At 38.9% G+C, this 12,256-nt stretch overlaps 1 protein-coding gene across 5 annotated transcripts in view; it reads right to left on the bottom strand.

Moving 5' to 3' along the window:
- Window positions 1-12,256, bottom strand: part of ADGRG7 (adhesion G protein-coupled receptor G7) — a 69,976-nt gene that overhangs the window by 35,896 nt on the left and 21,824 nt on the right. For 4 of the 5 annotated variants that reach the window (XM_021070565.2, XM_084991584.1, XM_084991583.1 and 1 more), the window contains 4 exons: window positions 11,467-11,579; window positions 8,962-9,111; window positions 7,344-7,444; window positions 78-217 (listed from right to left, as the gene is read on the bottom strand). In XM_021070565.2, the coding sequence (XP_020926224.1) occupies window positions 78-217; window positions 7,344-7,444; window positions 8,962-9,111; window positions 11,467-11,579 (504 nt within the window). Of the gene's footprint in view, window positions 1-77; window positions 218-7,343; window positions 7,445-8,961; window positions 9,246-11,466; window positions 11,580-12,256 lie in introns of those variants that run through there. The other variant, XM_084991586.1, reaches the window with a different exon arrangement.

Here is a 12,256-nt window from a genome sequence, read left to right on the forward strand (position 1 = left end):
TTCATAAGTAGAGCATTATTCGTGGCTGGTAGCAGAATGTTCTCTACTATTACAAAAACATGAAACAAATCATTCACCTTTCAGCACAGTGAAGAGAACACCTGTAGACCCCCCAGAATCTTCCGAAGAGAAGTTAACAGACTGTATTGCTATATTCGGTTCCACCACTGAAGTGTTGCCCAAAGACAAGGAATAAGTCTCCATTTGCTCAATAAGCCTGCACAGGATAAAACATAACATAATACTGGAGAGCCTTGTCATAATAAAATCAGTCATGTGTCCTGCATTCCAGAAAAAAAGGCATGGCCACCAAACTGAAGCATTCACAACAACACTGGTACAATCCTCTCAAAAGAACTGATTTTCATTATCAGTCTTGCTTTGTTACGTAGACTTTTTTTTTAAAGTTCTGGTGGATTCTCCCCACTGAAGGGTACTTTGGACACAGATGCCAAATAGTAGGAATTCAAGAATGACAGATTTCCCGATAGAAATAGTCTTTAACATGCTGGTCTTCCCACCCACCACTGGCCAGGCATTTGATTCTTGTTTCTCCAGTAGGGACTCAATTTCCACTTACTCAATTCCTTCCTCTCACCCAATCCCCTTGGGTTCCAAAACATCACTTACAAGTGTCAACTCCCGAGGCAAAAGTTCATATACAACAGTGGAAGAGCAGAGCTCTCAGCTCATTACCTTGGTTGTTACTAAACATTGCGGGTTTCCAGACCATTCTTTTCTACTTTGGATAAGTCCAAAGATAGATTAGATGGAAGGTGGGAGGGAGTGGGGGGGGGAAATCTGTTAATTTGGTGTTCTCCAAAGGTAAGTCATAAGACTATTTCTTTTTCCTGTTTCCTGTAAAAAGATATTTACATTCTTTCTGTACTTGACCAAAAAAAAAAGTCCATATCTAAGATAACTGGTTCAATCCCATCTTCCCATAAATGAAAGAATTTTACTAAAACATAGTTTTTCTTTATTCTAAATCTTTATTTCTGCCACTAAAATATCTTTTCCCTTCCTCAAGTGAGATTTTTTTAAAGATAGATTTTAAATAATTAAAGATCTGTTCATAGAGAGAAGGTGATAATCACTCATATGGAAACATTCAAGTCATGTTCTTTATCGCAGCACCATTTTCTGTAATTTTCAGCAGTTCACTCTAGGTGTTTAATGACTAGACAATCATATTCCAGAGCTGCTTTGAACAGGAGGAACACCTAACAAAACACTAACCTGCTAAGAACTTAATTCATGCATTCATTCATAACTGTATCTGTTGAGCACCCACTAAAAGGTCGGCACCTGTGAAACACTGGGGACACTATGTGGCATTCCATCAGGCATTTGAAGGCTAAAGGAAAAGATGGGCTAGAGATATGGGAGTGGTTGCAGCTTTTGAATGTGCGGGGAGCCAAGGAGATGCAGGAGGCCTAGGAAGGGAACTAGCCTGACAGCACAGTTCCGAAGGCAGGGTTCCTAACCGAGGAAAAAAAGCCTACCCGCCAGCACAGTTCTGAGGGCAGGTTTAGAAATAGGGAAAAGGGCTTACCCCGCGGCACAGTTGTGAGGGCAAGTTCTAAAAATAATGAGGCTAACCTGCTAACCCGACAACAATGGCTACAATAACAAAATGAAAGCTTTGCACAACAGTGCAAGAATAAAAATCGCTTCTTGGAAAAATCAGTCTTTCTTGTTATTTACTTATTGTTCAATCTTTCCTGTTATTTGTTTGTTATTCTTTATTATTTTCCTATATTGTTTTGTGACCTCATAAAATTGGAACAGTAATAAAATAATAAGAGCTTCACCTTGGTTGAATTCCCCCTATTCAGATCCAATGTAGGTAAAAACAAAGTATTCATTAGTTTGTTACAGATAAGAATAGGTTTTAGAGTTAGGTAATTGTGTTATGTATAATAGGTTAGACATACATGAAAAAACATAATAATAATCTTGCTTTTAATGAATTTTGTAAAAAGCTTTTAAGTTTTAGGAAATTAAGTTGCTTTGATATAAAAAAAATTTTCTCATACTGTTGTCCCCTGACCATAACGCTTTGAAGTTTTTTACCTTAGGTTTTAATCTAAAAATGAAATTTGTTAATGTCAGATTCTTATGCCTGTGACCTTTCTGGCTGTTAATGATTAGCTTAACATAATAATAGGTAGTAACCACAAGATGCTTTGTACCAAAACTTCTTATTTTTATCTAATTTTTTTTCCGCATGATGTTTTGTGCCCACTATAGTTTTACATGATGTGTTGTATTTATTGGTTTTAATTAAAATCCTTAGAATACAATGTATATCTACTGCACCATGCAATCTAAAAGTTAAACCTTTAAAAATATGACCTAAGCACTGTAATGTAAGTTACAATTAAGCTGTCTAGGAGTTCCCGTCGTGGCGCAGTGGTTAACGAATCCGACTGGGAACCATGAGGTTACCGGGTTCGGTCCCTGCCCTTGCTCAGTGGGTTAACGATCCGGCGTTGCCGTGAGCTGTGGTGTAGGTTGCAGACACGGCTCGGATCCCGCGTTGCTGTGGCTCTGGCGTAGGCTGGTGGCTACAGCTCCGATTCAACCCCTAGCCTGGGAACCTCCATATGCCGTGGGAGCGGCCCAAGAAATAGCAACAACAACAGCAACAACAATAACAACAACAACAAAAGACCCAAAAAAAAAAAACAATTAAGCTGTCTATATAAACTGCTACTTATGCTAATAAAATTTGAGCAGTCCAGCACCCTGAAAGAAGGGACAAAGAGGCTGTCTCCGTGTGCATTGCCGACACTGTCCATCCCCATAGGGATACCCTGGCTGCTGGAGCTGGACTCTGGCATAAATGGTTGCTCTAGCCACAGCCTATTCTAAGACCATTTTTTCCATTTATATTGTTCTTTCCTCCTCTTGTCATAACCAACTGGTTTATAGGTGGGTGCCTGCCTCAGAGTTGCCAATCAGGAGCGTGGGCATCAACACGGCACAAATGACTAGAAGAAGCAATCAGATTCTTTCATTTAGGAATTTAGTGCAGCAGCTATATCAGGAAAGCCTGGCTTAAAAGATCATTACAGCTGGCCTTCCATAGCTGTGGGTTTTGCGTCTGCTGTCTGTTGAATCTGCCAATGCAGAACCACGGATAGAGAGGGTCAACCACACTATTTTATATAAGGGACTTGAGCATCTGGGAATTTTGTTATCCATGGGAGCCGGGGAGGTAAGAGAGGGAGTAGTTCTGGAACCAATCCCCGATGGATACTTAGAGAGGACTGTGTATCACTGTAAAGACAAGTACAAATTAAAAATGACAGGCTTAAGTTTTCCTGTTGAAAATAAGGGAAGAAATTTCTCACCCATCCTTTTTCTTTGAGCATTTATTTTAAAAAAACTTGTAAATACTTCCTCTTCTCTTTGAAATGTAAATAAATTCTTTTGAAGACTAGATTGGCATTTTGTCAGGTTTATGACCTAGGAATGTCTTTCTCAAGGACCTGAGGATCATCTCTTTGAAAGGGAAGCTCCAAGGGAGCTAGCACCGCTATCCCCTAGTTTCTGTGGGAGGGTAGGAGCTTAACTTCGAAGGCAGACACCCTGCTCCAAGTTGCAAAACTACCTTCTTTCATAAAGATAGGAGAGTTTTGTTTTTCTTCTGGATAAAGTCAATACACTAACACAAATGGTTGCCTCGATCATCAGGTTAACTTAGGATAAACTGTGTGTGACAAATAGTGCTGTCAAGTTCTCTTACTTGAGGAATAGTTATTGTTTATCTGAAAACACGTATGTAAGAGATTGCACCCGCTTGGCTCCATAAGAAGGTCAGATTCTTTTCCATCTTCTCAGTCTCTTAGGGCTTTGCCATGATGTGTATCATGTTCTGCTTAGTTCCTGTGCAATAATTAAAGGGTTTTCTTCATCTCCTACCTTTGTGGAGAGGATTTCTGGGTTGGGAGGAGATTTTGTTTTTAATTTTACTTTCCCAACATCACGAAAGGGTTAAATTATGAGAGAGCAGAAACATAAGATGAGACATACATGTTTACTGAGTCACATTAATGATAAAGACAACTACTAACTTTTTTTTCCAAGACTTAATATGGATAAGTTAGGTCTTACACTAGTGATTTACATATATTATCTCATTTGAGCCTCACAAGAATCCTGCTGAAGTGAGTCTAAAAATTACTCCCATATTACATTGAAGAATCTGAAACTTTCTAGAGAGACAGGAAGTAATTTGGCCAAAATCATGTAGCTACTAAATAACAACACCAAGATCTGAATCCAGAACTGTCTGACTCCCAATAGCTACAACCATTACATTATCCCAAAGGGTGGACACACATACTATGAAACCTTCAAAGCTGCTTTAGATGCCCTGCCATGCCCCTGCTCCAGTGTCCATAAGGCCCAACTGTATTAAGATTATGTTCCTAGGTTTCTATGAGATTCCATATCCCTCTTTACAGTAAATCTCTTTTGGTCAAAATAACTTAAGCAAGTGTTTTACAAGCATATGAAGGTGGCTGGAACAGAAATGTGCCATGTAAATATATAAGGTCATCAATATTAGGGGTGTAATTTTACATTCCTGAAGTTAGGTAAACAAAGACAATTACAAGCTTGAATGTAACAGCAAAGTTTCAAAGTTATGGATCAGTCTTTCCAGCAAGTGTTCAAAATGGAGAAATGAGGTCTAAGATTCACTGATTGTAGTAGGATGCCCTTACCAGCAGAGACCCTTCCCTGGCTGGGCACACTTCAACATTTTGGCTCCTCCCAGTTTAGAACAAGAGGATGCATGAAAGGACATTAAAGAATGTTGCTATGATAATGTAAGATGGCTGAAGCTGGAGTGAGTTCTTTCCTCCCTGTCACTCTCCTCTGTTTTACTATCACTCTGTCCCCTTCACCCCATAAATGCAGAAGGGGAGTTCAGTAGCTTATAGACACAAAAGGAAACAGAATGAAAGGAGGGAAAAGTCAAAGTGAGATGGACCACTAAGACTGGTGCCTATCAGGAGACCTGGCACCTTGGTCCCAGTTCAGGGGATAAAGTCTGGAAAGGAAGAGCTGCCCTGAGTAACAATTTCCTTCCCAGGGAGAGAGGGGAGAGAGAGGGAGATCTGCCTCTGTTGGCAGCTCACCAAGAGTGTTCTCCCTAGGAGAGTTAAGGGGCTGGTGACCTGATCTTGGGACTGAAGGCTGAGGCAAAAGCCTTATCTACATGAATGTAGGACCTGAATCCACAAGGGCTTATGCAAAAGATCACCTGGGAGAGGGTAGGCTAATAGCTCATCATTAGAAAAATAAGTAGACCAGAGATTGACAGTAGGAGGAAGGAAGGATTATGAGTGCTTAGACCATTTCATATTTCAATGTGTTCTATATTTATTATTTATTCTCTAAACACCTTCCTTGATGTTATCTGGACTTTACAAATAAATCACAAAGAACTGTTTATTTTCTCTAGGTCTTAAGCCAGCAAAATTCGTAACTGTTTATTGTTACGGACAGTGTTTTCATCTGTCTCATGACCTGCGATTTTCCCAGCTGAATCCCACAACTGCTCTTTCCTCAGCCTTCTCACCAAAAACATCCATGCCTCTCTGCCTCCAACGAGACTGCAAACACAGAGCTTCCAGCTCTAAAAGGAATTCACCGAACATAGACTCTGGGGCTGCTTCCTTCTCCAACTTCAAGAAAAATGAGAGTGTTCACACTTTCAGTGAGAAGGACACAGACTCCCAGTAAAATACGAAGTCAAAAAATACACAAGTTATATTACTTACAGCACCTCTAACATCACCTCTCAGAAATATAATTTTGTGAATGTTCTGTTCCATGCTTTTATCTTTTTTCCACTTTGAAGACTCAACATTAAATAAGTACTGGTTGTAATAATTAGAAAACTGAGAACTACTTCTAGGAACTTCTCCTAAGGAAATAATTGGTCATGCGAACAAAAATGTTGGAATTCTCTTGTGGCCTAGCAGTTCGGGATCCAGCATTGTCACTCCAGTTTGATCCCTGGCCTGGGAACTTCCGCATGCTGTGGGCACGGCACAGAAAAAAAAAAAAAAATATTGATTGCTCAAAATACTAAAGAACTTGATACTATCTAAATGTGCAGCAATAGAGAATTGCATAAGAGTTCACTAATATTATGCAATTATCCTAAATTTATGATGTAGACACATAGGTATTTATACTAAAAATATGCTTATAAGGTACTATAAAGTGACAAAGACAAGTTACAAATTAAAACAGTATGTAGTGTGACAGACACACACATTTACAGAGGGAAAAAATATGGAAAAATACATACCAACAAATTAATAAAGATGAGACAGACAATTTTTATATTTCTGCTTTTCTACAGTTTCTTGTTTTTCTATAATGATCATGTACATTTAATTAAATTTTGAAAGAGTTAAGAAAATTGTATATAACATAAAAATACGATGAATTCTAATGCGAGACCTCTATGAATATATGACTTTTAGTATAAAAATACAACCAAAAGTAATCTACAACCTAAGAATTGAAAAAGAGAAAAAGCAGGTAGAGTTGGATCCTTTTTTTTTCTTTCTATTTAGAACTGCACCCAGGGCATATGGAAGCTCCCCAGGGGTTGAATTGGAGCCACAGCCACAGTCTACGCAACAGCTATAGCAATGCCAGAACAGAGCCACATCTGTGACCTATGCTGCAGTTTACGGCAACACCACATCCTTAGCCCATTGAGCGAGGCCAGGGATTGAACCCACCTCCTCATACCAGCTGGTTTCTTAACCTGCTGAGCCACAATGGGAACTCCTGGATCTTTTTTGGGTTTTGTTTGTTTGTTTGTATGTTTTTTTTTTTTCTTTTTTGTTTTTTTTTTTTTTTTTAATGTAGTCTTGGGAAAGCTAAAGAAAACAATCAAAATACCCAAGTATCTTGGGGAGAGCAAGGGTATTGGGGTGGGATGCTGGCCACATGTCCTAAAGTTATTCTGTTATTTGCAACTCTGTGCACTGAGAAAGGAGTTGGGAAGAACTCTTACCACACATGCAAATGTTCTTGAGCCAGACCAAATAAGGCTGGGAAAACAAGTCCTAATCTAAATCATCCTAGTTACTGTATCTCCTAGGCCATGGCCACCCCTGGAACCAGGAGTTAACATTTACCATTCTGTCTAGTAAGTGAAGATCAGGCTATGGCTTTAATCTGCATCCCAGAGGAATCAGTCATTTAGTGCATCCATAAGAAAAATAAAGATAACCTCTGTTAATGCTTTAACCTATGAAAGTAAATTTTGTTAGGTTTTCCTTCCAAACTGGAATCATGCTTACGTTGCAAAGGTATCATCATTAGTAGTAGCAGCAGCTCTTTGAAAAGCATCTTCACTGGCATCCAGAAGTTGACTCACTGTTGTTACAGCCACTATTTTTGCCTGCCAGGAAGAAGGCACCAATCATCACAGAAGACACATATACATCATCACCACCAAAGCTATCATGAATTGTTATGCTATCAAATGGCACCACTGGTACGTAAAATCCCAAGGTTTAGCTTTTAATCTACATAAGACAGCAGAGAGAATGAAGATAAAGCACAGTAAAAACAAAATTGAGTCAATTAGGAGGCTTAGGTCTCTGAAGTGGACCTCACAGCAAGGTCTTTCACAGAATCTTCACCTCCAACTGTTAGAATACAAAAGCAGATGCTTGGGGAGTTCCCTTCATGGCTCAGCAGTTAATGAACCTGTCTAGGATCCATGAGGATGCAGGTTCCATCCTTGGCCTCGCTCAGTGGGTTAAGGATCCGGCATTGCTGTGAGCTGTGGTGTAAGTTGCAGACGTGGCTAGAATCCCGTGTTGTTGTGGCTGTGGTGTAGGGCAGCAGCTACAGCTCCTATTCAACGCCTAGCCTGAGAACTTCCACATACCAAGGGTGGAGCCCTAAAAAGAAAAAAAAAAAAAGGCAGAAACTTGGATACAGAAGCAGAAACAAAATAAGAAGAATTCAGAGCTCTTCAAACATTATAATCGACAATACTTAGTATAGTTTATTAGTTATACTCTGTATAAATATTATACTTAGTAACTGTTAAATTTAGTAAAATTATTTCTAGTTTTCTTAAAATTAAAAACTCAGAAGTACATCAGAGATGATCTCTCAGCATTTGATTATACTTTTAGCTCCCTTCTTTTGGGGTATGGATACTCTTCTGTGTTTACGGGCTACATTTGGTGGTCATTATTTTTCTTTCAATTCCATTTTTATTAACTCATTATTTGAATCCCACTTTCTAAAGGACCAAGGATAACAAAAAATAATTTTTGAAATAAAACATTTCAGAGGAATAGAAGAAAGGAGTAGATATTTTCAGGCCATGCTGATATACAATTGGTAGACACTGGACCATTACATACCGGTGGCTTATAGTCCTGCTCAACCAGTACCCAACCAGTGCCAATTGATAAGTGCTGTCTGTAGTTTTCATTTTCAGGTATCAGAGTTTAACAGGTTGTGATACCAGAAAGGTAAACCAGGTTTGATGTTTTTAGAAAGCCAAAACCAAAATGCAAATAAGCTCAGCAGAAAGAGATTATAGGTTAAAATGGCATGTTCCAAAGTGCATTTCTTGGAAGCCTAGGAATTGAATAGGGGTACTGAGGTCAAGGAGTTGATAAATATACTAATAAAGTAAAGGAGTTCATTCCAGGACTTTCTTGAATATTTAATATAGTAATGATCATTATGACTATCTCAAAGGAGAATATTTAGACAAGGAGTACCTTTTATATTCCTTTGAGCATCTCTCAGAAAGAGTGCCCTGCAATCTGGTTTTAAGCAATCTAAACTATGCCCAAGTCCAAACCATGGAACAAGAAGTGGAGTTTGGGACATCTTTCCTTTCCTTCCTTCCCTTCTCCACTCCCCCCTTAAAAAAAGAGTGAGTTTTACCTCAGGCAAAGCATTTCTGGATTTGTTAAAAATCTGTCCAACCACTCTAGTAGCAGAAGTGATGTTCTCAGGAGTTAATTTACTGGCATCAGACGTTAAAATCCGGGTTTCATCAGAAATATTTTGAGACTGTGTTGAGATGTTGACTATCTGTTTAAAAAGAAAAAAAAATTTTTTTAAAAGCCCTGGCTTTATACAATTATGTCTAAACACTTTACAAGCAACTATACACGAATCAGCTGGAGTTTAATTGATCCTCGGTCTCCTGAACATCACATGCACTTGGTTTTTCATGTGTGCATCTGTCCTTGAATAAATACTACTTGCCAGGATTCATTAACTAGATCAGCGCTCCACAAGGTGTGATCTATGGACCAACGGTGGTTCACTGTTTACAGGGTCCATAGAGAGATAAGCATAGAAACTGAATATGGACAGAAACTTATAGAACAATTCTACGCTATTGAATGTAATAATTTTTTAAAATGGGTTTGTATTTTATATATCTTTTTCACTTGATTTTCCTACTAATCATTTTTACAATATTTTACAAAATTATGATCTGCAATGGGTTGGAAATTTTTAAATCTGGCTTTTCAGCACAGACAGTCTGAGAAGCATTGACCTAGCCAGACTCTCCAGATACCAATGTGTCTCCAGGCTATGAGTTGTGAGGCTAAAACATGTTAATCCATATGTCTTTAGTGGAGTCATGTGTCAGTGTGTGTTTGTGTGTGTGTGTGCGCGCGCACCTTCTTTATGTGTCTGTATGGCTTAGTTTTCACTAGATGGCAGCATCATTTCAAAAATCAAACCAAAGTCACAAGCTCTTCAACTCTGAGGAAAAGTTGAAAACTATCTAACCAGTAAATACAATGTTCTCATTCAATAGCCACCTCTCTGCTATGTCTTAGGCACTTTCGCAACATGTTTTATGTGTTATCACATTTAATAATCAAAACAACAATGTGAGTTGAGCATCCGTATTTAAAGGCTTGGAGAGTTTATGGAGCTAACTATAAGTCCAGGTAGCTCAGAAGTGACAGAGCTGAGAGTCAAAACTTGGATTATCAGACTCCAAAATGTGAGAAGTTTCCCTCAATCTGTGTAGGTGGCACAACCTGCGTGGTTGGCAGCAGCCACCTCCACACTCCACCCTCATCCCCACCATACCCCTGCCCAACTGTGATTAGGGAACCAGTGTGGTACAAGTGGGCTTGAAAATCAAAACCAGTTCCATCACTTTTTTGGTTGTGGTTCCCTGGCCAAAATACTACACCTCTCAGAGACACAGTTTCCTCATCTACAGAATGGACATATTAATACCTATTTATATAGTTACTTTTTTCTTTTGGGCTGCACCCATGGCATGCAGAAGTTCCTGGACCAGGGGTTGAACCTGCACCACATCAGTGACAATGTCAGATCCTTAACCCACTGCACCATCAGGGAACTCCTATATAATTGTTTAAAAAATAAAATTACATGTAAAATGTTCAACACAGTACTTAACATACAATAAGTGCTCAGTAACTAGTAAGTGAGATTAACTAGAAGTACAATATGGGAATAAAAATCTAAACTCACAGAGGTTATGTAAGGACTAAATGAGATAACATATGAAACATACCCAGCACCAAGAAGGACCACATAAAGATAAATTTCTTCCTTTCCTTGCTTAGCCCAGGTATTAGCAATCCCATGCACTTGCATTTGTGTATATCCTTAGTCAAAATAATTTAATTGACATGAAAAAAATATTTAATCAGATAGTTTGTTTTTTGTTTTTTGTTTTTTTTTTTTGTCTTTTTGCTATTTCTTTGGGCCTCTCCCACGGCATATGGAGATTCCCAGGCTAGGGGTCGAATGGGAGCTGTAGCCGCCGGCCTACGCCAGAGCCACAGCAACGAGGGATCCAAGCCATGTCTGTAACCTACACCACAGCTCACGGCAACGCCGGATCGTTAACCCACTGAGCAAGGGCAGGGACTGAACCCGCAACCTCATGGTTCCTAGTTGGATTCGTTAACCACTGTGCCACGGCGGGAATTCCTTAATCAGATAGTTTTATACTTCACTTGCTCATGGATAGAGCCTCGAGATCAGTATCAAGTTCTGGATTTTTCTTCTTCAAAAGGTCTTTGGTCATAGTATGTTTCTCTTTATTCTAATCCAGTGGACCATCAAAATACCTTCCTTTTAGTTACAAATGTCAGGGATCTATCTTCACTCAAAATGTAAGTGGTTTAAAAATATGAGGTTATTTAAAATATGCTATAGATAACCATTTGCTGAACTTTGCAAACTGATATGTCCAAATGTCCCTTTTTGTGAACAGTATCAACTCAAAAAAAAAAAAAAAGAATGATTTCAGTTACTAGCTTTTGTTATTTCTAATTTGGGAATTTTATAAGCATTGATTTGAACATCAGGTATCTGAAGAATAGAGAACCTCCAGAGTCTGAACTTTTTCCTCTTGCCCCTCTCATGGAACATATGGCATACCTGCTTTTCCAGGGTTTCCAAGTTTTCATTGCAATTTCCTATTGTCACATTTTGCAATTCTATCTCTCCATATATATTAAGACTGCACAACCGGGTTGCCACTGGATTGCCCGCTTTAATAAAAAGAAGGGAGGGGGGATGAATTAGGAGTATGGTATTAACAGATACACACTAATATGTATAAAATAGATAAACAACAAGGCTTTACTGCATAGGGAACTATAGTCAATATCTTGTAATAACCTATAATGGAAAAGAATCAAATAGCTGAATCGCTCACTTTGCTGTATACCTGAAACACAATATCATGAATCAACTATACTTCATTTTTTTTAGAAAAGAAGAAATAAAAACAATGTTTGCAAAGTGGGTGCAGTAACTATCTGCTCCAGTATGCATAAATGTGATTTTACTGCTCCTGAATCTAGGCTGGCTTGGGAACTTGCTTTGATCAACACAATATAGTAGAAAGGACATTGTGTGAGTTCCAAACTCTAAATCTGCAAGAAGGCTTGAAGTTTAGCCCTTGCCCTCTTGGAATGCTGTGCTGAGACTATCACATAAGGAATCAGGTTAATCTCCTGGAGGATGAGACACCATGTAGAGAGAACTGAAGCTCTCCAGCCAACAGCAAGTGCCTCATGAGAATGAGGTCATCTTGGACCACCCACCACAATCCAGCTGCCATGATCAACCCACAGGATTCTAAGAAATCTAAATCATTATTTCTTTTAAGCTAGTACATTTGGGGTGGTTTGATACACAGCAATGGAAAAGTGGATCAGACAGT

Source organism: Sus scrofa, chromosome 13 (assembly GCF_054392235.1).
Source record: "Sus scrofa isolate SSC_HxYL_T2T_F1_AM1 chromosome 13, Sscrofa_HxYL_maternal_Yorkshire_Landrace_v2.0, whole genome shotgun sequence".
NCBI classification, from domain to species: Eukaryota; Metazoa; Chordata; class Mammalia; order Artiodactyla; family Suidae; genus Sus; species Sus scrofa.